General features: G+C 55.1%; 1 protein-coding gene across 1 annotated transcript in view; it reads right to left on the bottom strand.

Moving 5' to 3' along the window:
* The window catches only part of NOC2L (NOC2 like nucleolar associated transcriptional repressor), an 83,983-nt gene that overhangs the window by 38,003 nt on the left and 28,752 nt on the right, over positions 1 to 17,228 (bottom strand). Inside the window, exons 12-15 of the mRNA XM_034753612.1 lie at positions 14,992 to 15,103; positions 7,174 to 7,287; positions 6,612 to 6,713; positions 1,203 to 1,346 (exon numbers count right to left, since the gene is read on the bottom strand). Coding sequence (XP_034609503.1) covers positions 1,203 to 1,346; positions 6,612 to 6,713; positions 7,174 to 7,287; positions 14,992 to 15,103 — 472 coding nt within the window. The remainder of the gene's footprint in view (positions 1 to 1,202; positions 1,347 to 6,611; positions 6,714 to 7,173; positions 7,288 to 14,991; positions 15,104 to 17,228) is intronic.

The following is a 17,228-nucleotide window of genomic DNA, read 5'->3' as shown; positions in this document are numbered from 1 at the left end:
TAGAAGAAAACTGACCATCACCACCACCGGTTCTAGCCACTCCCTTGTTGGACGTCCGAGCAGGGAGGACGGAGCTAGAACAGCCCCAGGAAACAAACACCCTTCTCGTGCCTGGAAGGGAAGCTCATCTGTGCCGGGCCAGCTCTGTGCAGAGGCAGGCGACACCTGACCCACTGAAGCTAATGGTAAAAATCCCAGCTCCTCCTGTGGGAGCAAAGCGAGGCCTCTCAAAGCCCCTTCGGAACCATCAGCCCCGCCCCCTTCCTGGGCCTTCCTGGGCCTTATCGTCCCCACTAGCAGTCTTTTATTTGTAAAGAAAACCCCTCAATGCAGCCACAGCCCAGAGGCCAAAGCCCCCCGCGCATTCCCTCGGCAGCTACTGCCTGCACCGGGATCAATTCCCCACAATGCGCGGGGAGGGCCTCTGACATCTCAGGCACCTGCTCCCCTTCCCCTCTGCCCCCAAGGTTTAAAGCAGAACAATCCAGTGCAAACTGGCTCCTCCAGGCCTTGGCGGCTTTCCTCAGCATCAAACGTGTAGAGATGTCGACGCGCAACGGCTCGGGCTGCAGGGAGGGGAAACGTCCCAGAGCCCATCGGCCAGCAGCCGTGGAGGCACAACGCCCAGAAGTCCTGCTCTCAGCCTGAAGCTTATTGCTTGGCACTGATCTTAGAGTCCCATCTCCAGGCGAACAAGGAAAATCTAACCAGGGCACTCGTTTTACAATGACAAAGTGCTGCAAATCAGCTGAGCGACAAAAGTATTATCCCCCCCCCCACCTCAACTGGAGTCAGCAAAGCTCCTAGATAGGAGGTGAGGTCCCCTCCTCCAGTTGTCACTCATCTGGTGGCCTCCACAGATCTGAAGTGGGCCAGGCGAGCTGCAAGAGACTTCCACAGGAGAAGGCCCAGACGGGGACCACTGAAAAGGAGCGTTCCTAATAGGAGCACACATCTTTCTGGTGATCCAGAACAACGGGTGTAATTTAGGGACTATGTTTTCCATGATGCTGTCGGCCGGGGAATTTCGCCAGCTACAGCTCAAGAGCCCAGCTCAGCCCACGGTGTTTTGCAAACGTCCAACCCACCCCGGGCATGCCCAGTTCCATGACCTCGCCCCTCCTCCCGCTGCCACAGTCTCAACCCCCACCGCGGAGTCAGACTGTCTTTCCAGGAAACCGAAATCCAAGTCGCCGACTCACCACAGCCTCCCTGCTGGCCACACCGAAGGTGGCTTTCTGACGCCTACTGGCGACGTAGGCAGAATTTTCCTGCAACTTCTCCAGGAGCTGCCGGATCGCTTTGCAGTAGTTGGCGATCTTGCATTCCTTCAGGAAAGATTTGAGCTGGAGCGAGAAGAAAGGAAGGGGAGAAAGGCAGAAAATGAACGACTTGTAATAGTTTCCATTAACTGATCCCACAAACAAAGCCGTCTCCCCTGGAGAAAGGCAGCAAAGGGCTCCTCGTTCCCTCTGTTCACAGCCACGGCCCAGCTGTTACCCATCTCCGCTGCCATGGTGCTTCATCCTCGTCATGCCAGGCTAGCAGGAGCGTAACAGATGGACCAATGCACCGGATGTCAGCACTGAGGTCAACTTAAACCGCCTTGCTCAGAGATCGCTCCTGGCATCCCTTATCACAGCTCATCTAACTATCAGGCTGGAAACACCTCCGTGGCCTGAAACCAGAGCTTCCAGCTGCCCTATAATCACAACACTGCTGGTCCCTGCTCAAGCAAGAGGCAGGAGTGGAATACCGGGGGGGCAGATAGAGGGGAGACCAGAACTGGACTACCAAGGAGGAGGGGCAGACAGAGGGGCATTGGCAGAGCTGGGGAGGGGCAGAACTGGAATTCCAAGGGGGGGGGGGGGTCAGGATTGAGCTGCATCCGGAAGAGTCATCTGCACAGGACCCGACTGCTCCGCCCCCAATTCCAGCCAATGCCTCTCACTTTTCCCGAGTGCAAACCCCACACGCCCTCCCCACAACATCTGCAAAATGAACCTCTCTGTGGGCTGCTGGGAGGCCTCCAACCAGCCGATTATTTCCTCTTGGACCTGATGCCTTATGTGGAACCCTTGGGCTCCCAGCCAGCACAGCTCAGAAAACCACAGACGCTGCCGCCGGCCTGCACAGAGACCCTCCCAGTCACCGAGGAGCTGCCCTGGCCTCCCTCTGGCCAGGAAACAAACTTCGGTTTCACTAGACAATGAGGGTATTTTATTCCAACCAGATCGAAATGTGTTTTTCGCCTGCAGCCTCATCCTTAAACACCCCTCCATCCCGGCTCCCAATCCCAACCAGTCCCCCCATGGCTCTGCACCCATTCTTTTACGGCTCAACTCTGCCCTCTCCCCCCCCCCCCCGCCCCCCCCGAGCAAAGCCGAGGCAGCATTGGGTGTCCCTGCTGGCAAAGGGCTGCAGAAGCAGGGTGGATAGACTGACAAGTAGATTTCCTCCCAGGTACATTACATTGCTTGCCAAATGCTCCCGCCCTTGGCGGAGAGTAGCTCTCCAAGGCAGGCTCCCAGCCAGAGCCACACGCAAAGAGAAACCCCGCCAGGGCAGACAAATGGCTAACTGTCAAGGAATCCAAAGCAGAGGGTGAAAGACCAGCGGGTCGCTTCCCCGTGCAGTGCATGTGCCTCGCTAACCTGAACCCTCTGAGCCAAGAGTCGGCAGGGGCTAGCAGTGAGAGCAAGGAAAGGGCGGTCAAGAGACCGGAGTTCTAGCTCCAGTTCTGCCCCTGACTCTCTGAGGGGCCGCGGGAAAGTCACACAACTTCCCTGCCTCCGTTTCCCCATCCGTAAAATGAGGCTCATTCTGTACCTGCCTAACGCAACGGGGGGTGTTGGGAGGGTTAGATCAGTTAATGTTCAGGGAGAGCTTGGAACTGGTAAAGCAGCGTGAAGGGACAACGTACTCCAGTGCCCCACTAACAGCTCTGAAACACACATGGGCGTGGGGCAGAGGCTTGTTTTACTTTGACTTCACACACTCGTTATTCAGAGTGGCGCAGTGCCCCAAAGGCAGGACTGCAACAGCCACTCCCACCTCACCCTGATCCACTAGGTAGTTGGGGAACTGCTAGAACTGAGGAGGAGGACGGGCTGAGAGGAGAGAGAGGCTTGAGGTTCAGGCACTGGACTCGAGATCTGGGTTCAGTTGTTGGTTTCGCTATAGATTGTGTGCATGACCTTGGGCAAGTCACTTAGTCACTCTGTGCCTCAGTCTCCCCTCTGACCCTTTGTTTTGGCTATCTTTGGAGAGGGGATTGTCTCTCTCTCTCTCTCTATGTACGTACAGTGCCACATGCAATGGCACCTTGATCTCGGCTGGGGGCTGCAGATGTTACCGGAACAGATCATAAGTCTCCGACTGACTAACTCGACTCGGTGTTTAGAAGTCCTGCGTGAGGACAAGAAAAATGGGGAGGGAGGTGTCCCTGTCCGTCCCACAAACTGGATCACTCGGGAGGCAGGTACCCCTGTGACCGAGAGGCGACACACCTGCTCTGTGCTGATGTCCCCCACCGCGGGCAGCTCACACAGCACTGCAGGAAGAGCCAGTCACTGGCTCAAGTTTGCAACTCACATGGTGAATCCTCTCCCATCACCCCAGAGCAGCTCCCTCCGCTGCACCCCTGTGCTCTACCCCCCATCCTAGGTTCTCCTTCAACCGCCGAAACCACAGGGTTACTATACATTGCCTGCCCTCTCCCTATAGAGGTGTTTAAAAACCGGTCAGTAAAGCTGTTTTTCCGCTGCTCAAATCCCCCCCAACTTCTCCTAAAATATGTATCTTTATAGGTGCTGCATATTTATCTTCACCCAGGGATGCATTTGTCATTTTATTTATCTCACTGGATCCCCCCAGCTGCAGCTCAAGATCCATTTCATCCGGTGCGATGTACATTATCCTTTTTCTTTCGCGGCCGACGTGTCGCCAGAAATCCTGCCGAATCTCAAGCCCTATCCGTGCAGTTCAGCGCGGCTTGTTCGCTCCCTTCCCCGCCATCCCACCCCCTCCCTGCTCCCCTGCTATCCGCCTCGGATATTAACGAGAGGTAATGAGATCTCACTCCAGCTCCGGCTCCCGCGTTAAAAGACGGAGACAACCCAGAAGGCTGGAGCAGACAGCGAGAAGGGAGAGAGTGGGTGAGTGTGTATGTGTGTGCGCGTCTCCCCTTTGCCAAATCACACAGTTGTATCTTCCCAGAACACGGGAAGCCAGGGGGTGCGTGTGAGAGTGAGAGACAAGCGACATCTCGCACTAGCCCCCGGCTAAGCAGCCCTGTGATTAGCAGGATTGATTCTGTCAGTCTGCCACGCCAATGGTTTACACCAGCGGAGACCACAGCAAAAAAAAAAAAAAAACCCATTCTCCTTACTGGAAACGATGCAGGGAGCTATAAATGATTTGAAGCAGCTGGGCTTGTGTGTTCCAGGCAAACCAACCCAACCCCAGCCTGCCACCCCAAAAACAAAGAAGCGAGAGCAGAAAGGAAGGCAGCTGGAGCGGCACGTGGCAAGGACCATCCACAGTTCCTGCCCTTCTGCCTAGCCAGAGAGGATACCCTCCCCTGCCTGTCCCCCGCCCCTCATTCTGGTGGCTGTCCTCTTTTCCCGTGCTCATGCTGTCTGGTGCTTTCCCTCTGGCAGAGAGCTAGCGAGGGGACACGCGGCCTCCTCTAAAGTCAGTTCGGATTCTAGTCTGAGAACCAGACAGCAGGGCGTGCGCAGAGGCAGCCAGACCGGCACCTCCTCAGAAGGGCGCTTAACCCTCGCCGCCAACCAGCAGCCTCCCCCGGTCACTCCCAAGGCGCTGGGCAGAAGAGAAGCCTTTCAACCCCCTCCATCCTGCTGGCTCCACTTCCCTTTGATCTGCCCTCGCGCTTCCTGCTTTCCGGGCTGTCAAGTTCCGTTTGGAGCCGGTTCAGCCGAGCTTCTCCCAAAGCCACGGACCGGCAGCTGCAGAACCCGCCCTCTGCCAGCAGGAATCCGGCCCCAGCGCCAAAGCATTAGGAGGAGGTGAGCTCCAAGCGTCAGGACGGAGGGATTTTTAATCACCGAGTGGAGGTGTCCCAGGGACACGGCCTGCCTCCCGGGACCTCAGCTTTTGGGAATGCAAACCCAACGCCAGGGCCCAGCAGACACCCCAAGGCCATGGTCAGCGGTGGCCACGCAGGAAATCAACAGGCTGTTCTATCCGGGAGCTTGTCGCACCACACTGCACACACAGCACTAATTATCTGCAGAAAGGCAGGCTAGGATGTGGGGTGTCTGGAAGCTACAGGACGCTCAGTGCCAGAGGGCTGCGGGACACGCTCCATTCCCGCCACAACACCGGCTCCTGATGGCTTTGATGCCCTCAGCAGCTGCTGGAAATGACGCAGGGAGCAAACGCTTTCATGCGTCTCTTGTTGATCAGTAAATGAACACACTGGAGCGAGCACGGGAGCTGCGCTCCTAGCACAGAAGAGCCCATCACCTCGCGTCTCCCAGGGGCAGCTAGGTAAGGGCCAGCCCAGACTGCAGGCACCCAGCCCACGACCGTGTGCCAGGGTCAGCAACACTGCAGCAAGGAGCAGATACACCTCCCAAACAGCCAACGGTTCCCACGCTGAGAAGTCACTGCCAGATCAGCCAGAGGTGTCATAGCAACCAGGTGCATGGTCACCCACTAGTCAATGGCGTCTAAGCGGAGCAAAGATGCTAACAGTACTGAGCAATGTGAGGGCAGCAAACCTAAGCCAGTTCCCATACGCCACCCATCAACAGGGAGTTAAAAAAGGGAGTCCGGGGGGAATGGAGAGAGAGCAACACGTTCACTGAGCTAGGAGCTAAATTTATCTGTTGAAAACCAGTGACCCACTGCTACCTAAATACAAGCCATCCGGCTCCCCAGCTGTGCCAGGTATCAGTGAACACATACAAACCCACACGGGCGACACTGATCAGAAGGCAGGGCAGTGCGCCAGAGGGCAGGGAGGAGCAAAGCAGGCTTGTTTGCCAAGGGACCAGGAAAGAATACTGCTTCGTGGCACGGGCGTAAGGGGCCCTGGGGAGGAACCGTAAGTCCTGCTGCATGTGTGAGGGGAAAGGGGCGTATGTGTTATTTTGTGGTGGGTGAATGAGGGGAAAGAGCACTGGTTCAGGGGAAGGGCTGGAGGAGACAGCCCCATCTTGCAGTGGATGTGTGAGGGGCTGTGGGGCAGGGAAGCACGTCACCTTACGAGGCACGGCTACCAACTCACGCCCGTTCTGGGAAACGCACACCCGTGCTGCAATTTGGACAGAGCTAGAGCGCCCAGAGCCAACCTGCATTCATCAGTCACGAGGACACATCTGCAGTAATTAGATGCCCCTTTGTACCGCTCCCACGTCTCCCAGGGGAGAAGTGAAATACAGAACCACTTCCTCGCCCACCCTCATCCTCCTGCTGCCTTGAGATTTCCCTCCGCCCACAGCCCCTGAGTGAAACCAGGGCCTAAAACATCTGGAGAAATGCCAAGGGAAATCACCACTGGGAGAAAAGAGAGACCCCCTCCTACCAGCGCCATTTCAAGCCCGCCCCAAATTCGCATGCCCAGGCACAGGAAAGCGCCTTACTTGAATGATAATTGGCAGGGTCAGCTCTGGGAATCCGATGCTGTGGGCTTGGCCGTGGAGATATTCGAGCGTCAGGTCATACAGCTGCTCGATGAGGCCATCCTGGGTAAGGAGGGTGGAAGGAAAAAGAAATCAGATAAAAACCAAATCCCAAGCTGCCTGCACTCTGCCAGGGCCCTGAGCTCTCTGGGGCCAGGCTCTGGGCCACCCGGGGTCCTGTGGATGGAAGAGAAACGGATGGGGATGCTAGGACGTGAGATGGGCCCATGTGACGATCACAGAATAAGCCACCCCAAGAGATGACACCGGACGCACTGCGCGTGCCTTCTTGTGCCTCCGTCACCCCAGCTGAACTGGGTACAAACACCATGTGGAATCTAGAGGCATCTAGATGGGGAAATTAACCCCTTACAAAATCCACCCCAGGCGCAACCGCGCTGACTTCAAAGGAGCTGCCCAGGGATCGGTTTCGCTCACTCTGTACTGGGCATAAAGCATGAACCCTGGGGTGGAAAGCAGAGGGAGGGAGGTTCCATGTGACAGGGAAGGAGTGTCCACATACCCGGAAAGCCTTCTCCTGCAGGTTAGCATTGGACAGCTTCAAGATGACTGCGAAGTTAATGGGCTTGGCACTCATGCGGCCTGGCTTCTTATTGAAATCCACTTGCTGGAAAATCTGCAACAGAAGAAAATCCGGTGTAAAAATGATAAAACTTGCAGCGGGCAGAGAGAGAGAGAGAGAGAGAAAGAGAGAGAAACTAACAAGACCACAGCCTCGCTGAAAGGCCTACAGGCCAGGTCCCAGATCGGCTGACGTCACTTGCAAAACTCCCATTGCCTTCAACAGTGCAGCGCTGAGCCTGGGTGAGCGTAAACTGCTTTACAGAGAAAGCCTGGTGATGCTCCTCCAAGGCAGGGAAGGATTATCCACTACTGCACAGATGGGTAAACTGAGGCAGAGAGTAAGTGACTAAACCAAGGTCATACAAAGTCAGTGGCAGAACTGCAAATACACCCCAGAAATCTTGAATCCCCCACCCCCCATTCCCCTGCTCTAACCACTAGCCTTCATTTCTTCCTAAGTATCCTATTCATGTCCTTGGCAGATTGCAGAGCAAGTCCGGGATCAAACAACTCCTTTGGCTAAAGCTCTGAAGACCTGTGCGTGAAAGATGCTACAGAAACATGCTGTCCGACGAAACCCCACCCTTATGCAGCGACGCGAGAAACCAGAAGCTTACTCCTGAGGTCAAACAAAACACAGCCCAAGAATACTTTCCAGTGGTCCCTTACACGAATGGGCTTCTTTACCGACAGCAGGACTTAGGGCTGTGTTTAGCACATGCTCATTAACGACAACCCACATCTATCATCTTTTTTTCCCACTGAAACATCATCCCAACTTTTCCTAAGGAGCAGAAAGACCAGTCGGTACATTTCACCAGCCACCCTTCATCAGCAGAGGATACTGTGTCCATCACATCCTGGCCTTGAAACAAGGGAGAAAGTGCAGATTATTCTCCAGGGCTACATCTGGATCCACCCGTTAGATACCTGGGGAAAACCTGTCCCTTTTCAGGCACAGAGCAGTGGCCGCACAGTCGGAGATCAAAACAGGAGAGCTCCGGCAGCTCGTCCAGAACCCCAGTGCACGAACGTGTACCATCAGAACGGCAGGCTCTGGGCCTTGGTTTAAAAGAGGGGCATTTTTAGAACGGCAGATGTCTGCGGTGGCATCAGACGTTTGGTTTTAATTGAGAAGAGCTGTAAAACTTTAGCCACTGTAATCAAGGTCCAAGCCCACACTTCCCAGCTTTGCGGGAGGAGGGGAAGAGGGATCAACAAGAATCTCTATTCTAAGCTTCCCGGAAAGGTCACGCTCAGCAAGACGAGACTTTGCTGTTAGCTGAAATCCACTAGAAACCGAACAGCTGGCCCAGGAATCTTTTCTGCATCCCTGAGCAGGCGCTGGGTGGGGGCTGCCCTGCCCCGATAGCCACGTTCTACTCAGCACACTGTACATGGGTTCTTCTATGGGACGGGGTTGTGCCATTGAAAGGGGCCGATGTCAGCCCCCAGGGACAGGGGTCAGTAGTGCCTGGTTGCCCGCCACATGCCTCTGCCCTGCCTGAGAGCTGCTCCGCCCAGGAGTAAGGGGACAGCTCACTCCCCCATGGACCCTTGGCATCTCTGCAGAGTCAGCCAGCGAGAGACAGTTTGGGGAGGTGGATATTTGTCCCCTGGCAAGAGGTCTGATTTCAGCCAGGGCAGGCCACAGGTGGTAACTTTCAGTCACTCCCAGCCTGATAGGACAGGCAATGTTGGGGAAGGAGCCATCCAGCTCAGGTGCCCATATTTAGCAGCCTGAGAATATTTTGCTGCAGGGTCTTCTCCTCCGCCTTGGGGATTCCCTACCTCTTAAACACCACACCCCGAGGCTGCGCTCAAGCACCATGCATCCTCTGACTGTTCCTGCTCTGCGCCCAGCCATGGGAGCGCATCGCCCCAGGGACGCCCCAGCACCCAACCAGCATTGCAAGTGAGGGCAGAGGACTCTGGGTGCTGGAACAAGAGGGTCCAGGTCACAGAGCTGCCCGCAGGCCAGAAAATCGCGCAGTCAGCGATCGATTCTTTGCATTTGATTTGTCAGGCCAGGTTATCGGGGAGGGAGGGCTGAGCTCGGTGGCTTGTGAAAACAAAGAGCCCCTCTCCAGGGAATCGATGCTACAAACCTCGTTATGCACAATTATTTCTTTGGCCGAAACAGCAGTATCGATCCCCTCGGTCAGACACATGAAAGCGGAAGGCGTCGGGCTTTGTGGGACCGTACATGCCGGCGGCAGGGAGGGGAAATGTAAGCAGACGTTTTGAGGCACTCGCCAGAGGGGCCGGGGAGACGATACGAGCATTGGCCAGGCGAAGGGACAGAGGCTAGTGACAGGGCTGGGAGGGAGGGGCGAAGTGTAGACACCTTGGGGCAGGCTGGAGAGAACACAACGGGGGATGGGGGGACCAGAGGGCCAGAAGACTCAGAGGCCAACGATCTGGCTGAAGTCGGGATAACATCTGTTGGCCAGAGGAAAGGATGTGGCAACCTCAGGCAGCAGGCGTGGACCATCTGGCTTATATACAGGGTCACTCATTTCTACATCTAGGGTCCCTCTTATACACAAATACATACGGTACTCAATGCCAGCACCACCCCACAGCAATCCCTGCCATTACCTTCACCTTTGGGCTCTGCACAGGCCAGCTAACTCCAGCCAGTCATCCTACGGGCCGCTGTCCAGAATGAGGCTCACCTTCCCTCCCCCCGGCCAGCCCCCAGCCCCAGTCCAGGAGCATAGGCTCCTGCGGGGGCTTCTCTCACATGCCTACGACCACCTCTCCCATTATAAGCTCTGCCGGGCAAGGACCTTGTCTGTATCCCCACAAACAGACACCTGTCTGCCGGGAACGGGACCGAAGACAAACTTATTCCAGAGGACACCTAGCACGCTGCTGTGCTGGCAGCGGATAGGGCCAGGGAGTCAGGAAACCTGGAGCATGTACCCTCCATGGGTAACCTCGGGCAAGGCACGTCCCTGCTCTGTGACTCAGTTTCCCTAGCTGCGTAGCAGCAACAATGGTGCCCATGTCTTTGGAGAAGTGCTTCAAGTTCCACATATACCCAGCATTCTCATTGCTCAAATGACCCCTGCATCGCCGGATATCCTTGCAGACAGAACCGACCCCCTCTCCCCCACACCCACCGACAGGGCGTCTGGAGGCCCCGTAGATTCCCACCATAGCACACTGCAAACCTGAGACGAGATCCTCACCGTTTTAAGTGTCAGCGGAGTGAAAAAACTCCTGCCTTTCTAAGCATGTCAGGGTTAGCCCGTGGCGCCCCCCCCTGCCCCCGCTGAGGAGCAGCTACATTTAAATTGGCATACCAAGACTTCCCATGGGGAGATTTCCACCTTGTTTACCCACACTTGCCTTCCAGCGGTTGAGCCACCAATTCGCCCGCTGCAAAAACTAACGCCTGTCACCAAACAAGGGAAGCACCAAAAAGGCATCGGGATCTCATGGCCTGTAAGCGGGGAAGAATCCAAAAAGCTGCCCCCCCTTCTCAGATTCCTCCTTTCCCCACCCTTCCCCCTAAGAGGTAATTTTGGAAGGCTTCCCTCCCTCCCCCTCCTGGAGAGCAGAGAAGGAGAGGAGCCGTCGGGTTGCCTGCACCGGGGAGCAGAAGCCCTTGTCAAGATGAATCAGGGAGCCAGGTCTCATTTACAGAGGCAGGGGCTTGGGGAATTCCTGTGCCTAAAGGAATCGTGCAAACATTCAATCTGCCATCTCTGGAAGGCTTGGCGGTGACAGGGGCGGGGGAGGCAGCGAGTGCTGGATTTCCTTGACTGCATGCAGGGGAAATTGGCATTTTCACTTCTCACCAAAAAAAACAAAACAAAAACAAACAAAAAACAATAAAAAACCACCACCAAAAAACAACACACACCATGCTCCAGAGAATCTGATTTCTGGTGCCATGCAGAAACTGCTCCAAAAGGCACGGGCAGCGTCAAAGCCCATGCATGGGGCGTTCACTAGCACATAGGGAGAGTGGGCACAAAAAAATGAAGTAATGAACTCCAGAGCTAGCCCTTGGTATCTACAGACCCTCGGGGACCTCCCATCTGCCCTGCTATGGAAGCTGGGCTTAAAATGGATCTTGGCACCCTGGAGTGTGATTGGAGGTTTGCAGGGGGCACCCACATGACCTCACGCCAGACCAGCTAAGTCACAGGTGAAGCTGAGGGCCTACAAGGATGGTCTCGTCGCTAAGGAACTGGATTGGAACTCAGGAAAGCTGGATTCATTTCCCAGCTCTGCCACAAACCACCCGGTGTGACCCTAGGCAAGTCACTTAACCGCTCTGTGCCTCAGTTTCTTCCTCTGTACAACAGGGATAACACCTCCCTACCTCACAAGGGATGGGAAGTGTCGTGAAGGCAAAGGTGTTCGGGATCGTATGGTGCTCGGATACTACCACGACAAGGGACAGAGGAGTATCGAGGTGTGAAGAGACTAAAAGGACAGCTCTTGGAGACTCGATGGAGTATCTGATGCTGCTGAGAGATCAGAGAGGTTTGCTGCATTCCAATCATCTTATGTTTTCACGGGAAAGGCAGCATTTTGAAATAAGCACACAAATAACACCCCCCACCAAACACTGCCCCCCTGGATGGGCTAAGCCTGAGCAGTGCATGCATACATCCCCCCCCCCCCCCCCCGCCCCCAACATCGGATGTGGTCGCAGGCTTGCGGAAGCCAGGAGGAAGTTCAGCGTGCAGCGCGGTAACGTCTGGGTAGGGCCTGATACAGAGCTTGCCACCGAAGTGGTGGTGGCGGCGGCAGCGGGGGCGGGACGACGGGACACGGGGTGCGTGGGGGAGGGGAACACTATCTCCCAGAGCCTGAGAAAAGCAAAAACCACCACGCAGCACCATGGGGAGATGCCCCTATCGCGCCACAGGGCTGGCAGCGGCTCCAAAGAACAGACGGCAAGAGGAAGGAAAGCGGCGAAGAACCCAACAGCCCACCCGAGCCAGGGAGCGGTGGGGGAAGTGGGGGGTCGGAGCAGAGTTATAAACGGCCCTGGTTTCCACCGGCTGAGAGGATGTGGTTTGCGAAGGACGTTTACAACAACATGAAACCTCAAGAGCTTTTGCTTCAACAGAACCCGATTAGCAACAAGCCCACAGCTTGTTTGTTTGAAAAGCCTCATCCTTCTCCAGCCTCTCCCTCTTCCTCCTCACGCGCTGACCACCGGGGCTCTCCCCCCACCCCTGGAGCGCGCTCGCTCTTTCACAGCGGCGGAGCGCAGCCAGGCTTGGGGGAAGAGGGGCCGGTTCGTTAGGTCTGTGGGAAGGGAGGGGGCGCTTTTTGCTAGGAACAGTGCGAGGGATGGTGTGAGGCACTGACCGTTTGCCGGTCCCGCTCCACCCCGGGGGGTGGGGAGGGGGGCAGCTAAGAACAGACTTTGCTTGCAGGCAGCTATTTTAAGAAGCCTTTAGGTCTAACGGGCTTTTTTTTGAAGTATAACTTTTTGGGCAGTTGCTCGGGATGTTTTTTTCTTTTTCACTGAGGAATAGGTGGCTCATTAATTATACATATTACGGCATTGCCTAGGCAATCCAACCGAGACTAGGCCCCCGCCGTGCTTGGGGCTGTATGCACCGAGACCAGGCCCCCCCCCCCGCCACGTTCGGGGCAGTACGCACACAGTGAGCCTGCCCCTAAGAGTTTACAATCTAACTAGACAAAAGGTAGGACTATGGCCCCCATTTTACAGGTGCAGGTACTGAGTTATAGATAAATTATGCAGCATGAGGACTCCGTAGCAGAGCCGGGAATCGAACATGGCTCTCCCGAGGTTCGTTCCAGAGCCTGAACCACCAGAGCATCCTTCCTTGGGCTCAGGGGACTGGGAAGAAAACCCTGTGGCAGTAGCATCCCAAACCCATGGCCATCCACCCCAGGGAGATTCAGTGGGCCTAGGTGAAAGCAATTTGGCAGGTTCAGTTCAGGTCACTGCCACAGAAACCACCCGCAACGCTGGTGCTATCTGGGCCCCTTGCAGCAGCCTGGAGATGCAAGGCCTGTCTGCACCATGGAGAGCGAAGCCCCCTCCCACACCTCCAGGTGGCCCCTGCAGCCCAGGCTGTGGCAGCACATGGGAGACGCTTGGCCTGACACTACCTTTGTTGGGCTTATTCTGTGGACAGTGGCCTTCAGTCTCCAGGGCTGACAGTTCTGCCCCAGCATACGCACAGAGCGCCCATTCAAAGACCGCTAGGGAGGAGCCGATCGACACCGCCCCTCCCATTGGAACCGCTGTTCTCGATTGCCTTAACACAAAGGCTTCTCTCGCCCCAGGCCACCACCCGCTCTCTTGTCCGTAGAGGGCCCCGAGCACAAGAGCCCAGAGCTGAGAACAAAGCTGACGTCTCCTCTTGTAGCTACTTTAAGTGCAGATGCAAGAGTTACCCAAACTCAAGTTCTCCCTTCGGTTAGTTTGGGTTCATTGTTATTGCGGTTGCATTCCTGTGATGCATCCAATGGTATCTAGCGGCCAGCGTGGTTAGTCACAAGCCAATATCTATGCCCAGCTGAGAAAAAAAACACATGTGACGGAAGCAGAATTCTGCATATGAACTTTTAGACGGAACATCACTAACACAAGCGATTGTTCACACCAAGTGTCTGGGGTGTGGACTAATGATCACACTTAATGTTAAGGTTACACATTTCTAAATAGCTCACAAAGGGGGAATGTGCAGTGGCGTGTTGCAAACCCACAGCCAGCACAAGTAGAATGTGTTACACATGGTTATAAGCACATTGCTCAAAGGTGCTGTAGGTAGTTATAAGCCACCTATTAATCTGCTGGACCCTATAAGAGTTAAACACCTATTAATCAAGTATAAGCTATGCATAAATGTGTCCTTAATATAAAAAGCGCAACTGGATTTCAGCAATAAACTCCTGGGCCTTTCAACCCCCATTTTGGCTCCAAGAAAGAGCCAACCCCCTGAATTCATATACCCTTCCACCCCACATTTTGGGAAAGCTGGAACCCAGATCCAGGCTTTGCAACTTAAACCTATCTCAAAGAGCAAGAGACAAATGTGATGTTACATCCCCAACGTGTTGGATGGGGCATCTTGGACAGACCAGACGATGCAAGTCCAGTGGAACAAGGCGACAACAGTGGGGCACAAGGCTACAATTACGCATTGGCACCATTTACCAAGGACTGTGGTGGATTTCTCCATCACTGGCGGTTTCAAACGGGAATTAGTTCAGGCTGGTGCTATGCAGGAGGTCAGCCTAAATGATCACAACGGTCCCTTCTGGTTTTATAATCTATGAACGGGACACCCGCAGCCTCGTTACCAACAATGCCTTTCAGAAACACAATAGGCAGAGTTTGCTGGGGGTGGGGGCGGGCCCTGCAAAGGGGAGAAACAGTAAGAATTCTTCAAGGACGGCCCAGTGTTACCAGCAGAGCAGCAGCAAGCCATGCAGTACAGTGCATCCCCAACTCTGCATCGTCTGGGGAAGGGCTCATTCCCGTTTGGAAGCTGTCACGGAGATGCTTTGTGCCCCTTGGGTCTTGACAGTCAAGGCAGCCCCCTAAGCTGCAATGTAGATGGTGAAAACTCAACCCTATTTATCAACGATGGGACCCAGGGTATATGACGCTGCTTGGCGGGGCTGCAAGGAGCCGAGGAAGTGTGCAGAGTTAGCAGCCATTTGCAGATGCCGGGGCGGGGGGGGGAGGAGTTGTTTAGACAGCTTTTGTTTGTTGCTGTTAGATGAACAGGAACTGATTTACCTCCAGGATGAAGGGCAGAACCGGGATGAAGGTCCGGGTGTTCTCAGAAAGCAGCGTAAGGGCCCTGACGCAGTGCATCCGCAAGGGGTAGAAACGAGCCGTGGGCACCAACCTGGAGAGGAAACAGAGGGAAGGTTACTGGGGAATCAAACCTACAGTCTTCAGGGCTAAAGACACAGGCCTCTCCCACTTGAGCTGAAAAGGCAAATTGTTTTTGCTCTGACTAGGAGGCTGTTCGAGCTGCTCAGGGTGGCCCATAGAGGGAGACCTGATATGATGAGCTACGCCAGCAGATAACACAAGGATTTCAGCTCCTCGCTCATTTGAACACCCTGAGTTCTTGCGACCAGGATCCCAACTCCTCAGTTTCCTCCTTCTAGGTCGGTGGTTTTCAACCAGTGGCCCACGGACCCCTGGGGGGTCTGCAGACTATATCTAAGATTTCCAAAGGGGTCCGCACCGTCACTGGAAATTTTTTAGGGTCCGCACATGAAAAAGGGTTGAAAGTCACCGTTCTAGGCAATCCCACGTTATCAACGTACCTTCTTCAGCTGCTGCTGTCCCTAATACCATCATCCCCCCCCAGCCTACCAAACCAGAGCTGAAAAGGTAGAAAAGGGACACTCAGGGCTCTGCTCAGAACCAGTCAATACTGCTCTTCAATGGACCACCAGGGCACCATGGGAAATATTCCCCCTTATTACCATCACCTACTACTATTCCAGGACAGAGTCCTCCCACCACCTCTGGGGAAACGAGGGCTGCGGTTGGCATCGGTAAGTGCATGCCCTGTAATGTACAATCACAAAAGCCACGGTTATAATTAGCCTCCCCAGCCCTGGTGGTCTCAATAGAGGCAGCGCAGGGCTTATGGCTAAGGAAACTGAACTAGGCAGCTAATGGTCCCATCTCAATTCTGGCCCATCTCAATTCGTAACTCATTAGTGCTTATCTCAGGAACCCCAGCTCCCACAGCAGCCCCATTTTATAGGTGGGGGCCACAGAGAAGAGGCACGACTCAGCCCACAACACGCGTGGGGGGCAGAGCCGGGAATAAAGAAAGCGACTCTGGGCCCCCTCTGCTTTCATTGCTAGGCTGAGGCCTCTGATCCACCAGCCCAATGGAGGAAGTCACTTGCTATGAACTGCACCAAATACTGATGCTTTTAGCGCTAAGAAAGGTGCTTTTTAATGCGGTTCCCGGAGAACAGCTTTGCTTCTGAGAGGTGAACCCCCAAAAGAGAGACCCCCCCGGGCAATGCAGCAGAGAGAATCTGCATCACCGGGCGACATAAATCACTCCCTTCTCCCCCTCCCCCCTTCCACCAAATAGTGAAATAATTATCACTGGATCCATTATGGAAATAAATCTACTTTGCACCCGCATGCTGGCACCGCTGGAGATGACGAAAGCCTTCCTCAGGAATTAATTGATCGAGGGATAAACCTGTTAAAGGTATAGATTTATTGTAAACCCAGGCCATTAATTTCAGAGTGCTCTGCGGAGCGGCAATCAGCCTAACCTCCCGATGGCTGGGACGGAAGCGGAATGAGAAACGCAGCAGGGCCCCAGACCACGCTGGGGTGGGTGGGGGAGGGCTGGCTAGTCCCTCGAAGGCCCAGCCAGGCGTCTAGTTCATGCTTCCCATTGCGAAGGGGAGCGCTCCCTAACCTTCCCCCACCTCTGAACGCCTGCCCAGCTTCTCCCGGGCAGCCAGCGCCCGGGGCCTGGCACGGCAGGAAACTGACAGCCTGACCAGGATTATTTTCACTCGCTGCAACTCCTGTTACGCTGCTGGGTCGCCGCAATCTGCCTGACCGGGGGGGAGGGGGAAGGCAGCAGGAAGCCCCCTCCAATATCAGTCTAAGCCCAGCCAAGCGGCGGGCTGTTCCCGAGATGCCACGGCATCTCCATGGAAAGGGGCACTCCTGCCCTCTAACACACACAGCCTGGCGGAGCTTGGCGTTTATTCAATGTGCTGGAAGGGCCCCAAAGGAGGTAGCACTGGGCAGGCCCAGGGTAAGCTGAAAGCTGCACACAAATGGGGGGTGCCCCAAAATGACCGGGGGGGGGTGGAGGAGGGAGGGCAGGAAGAGGCGCCTGAGACAGCAGAAGGAATTGGAGGAGCTCCAATGGAGCAAACTTCTCCCTATGTTCCAGTGTCTGAAGATCCCCAGCCCAGCCAGACCCACTACGCCCTCTTAGCTCTTTATTTGCAGAAGCGATGTAAGCAATC

This window comes from Trachemys scripta, chromosome 19 (assembly GCF_013100865.1).
Source record: "Trachemys scripta elegans isolate TJP31775 chromosome 19, CAS_Tse_1.0, whole genome shotgun sequence".
NCBI classification, from domain to species: domain Eukaryota; kingdom Metazoa; phylum Chordata; order Testudines; family Emydidae; genus Trachemys; species Trachemys scripta.
This window is presented reverse-complemented; position numbering and strand designations above follow the sequence as displayed.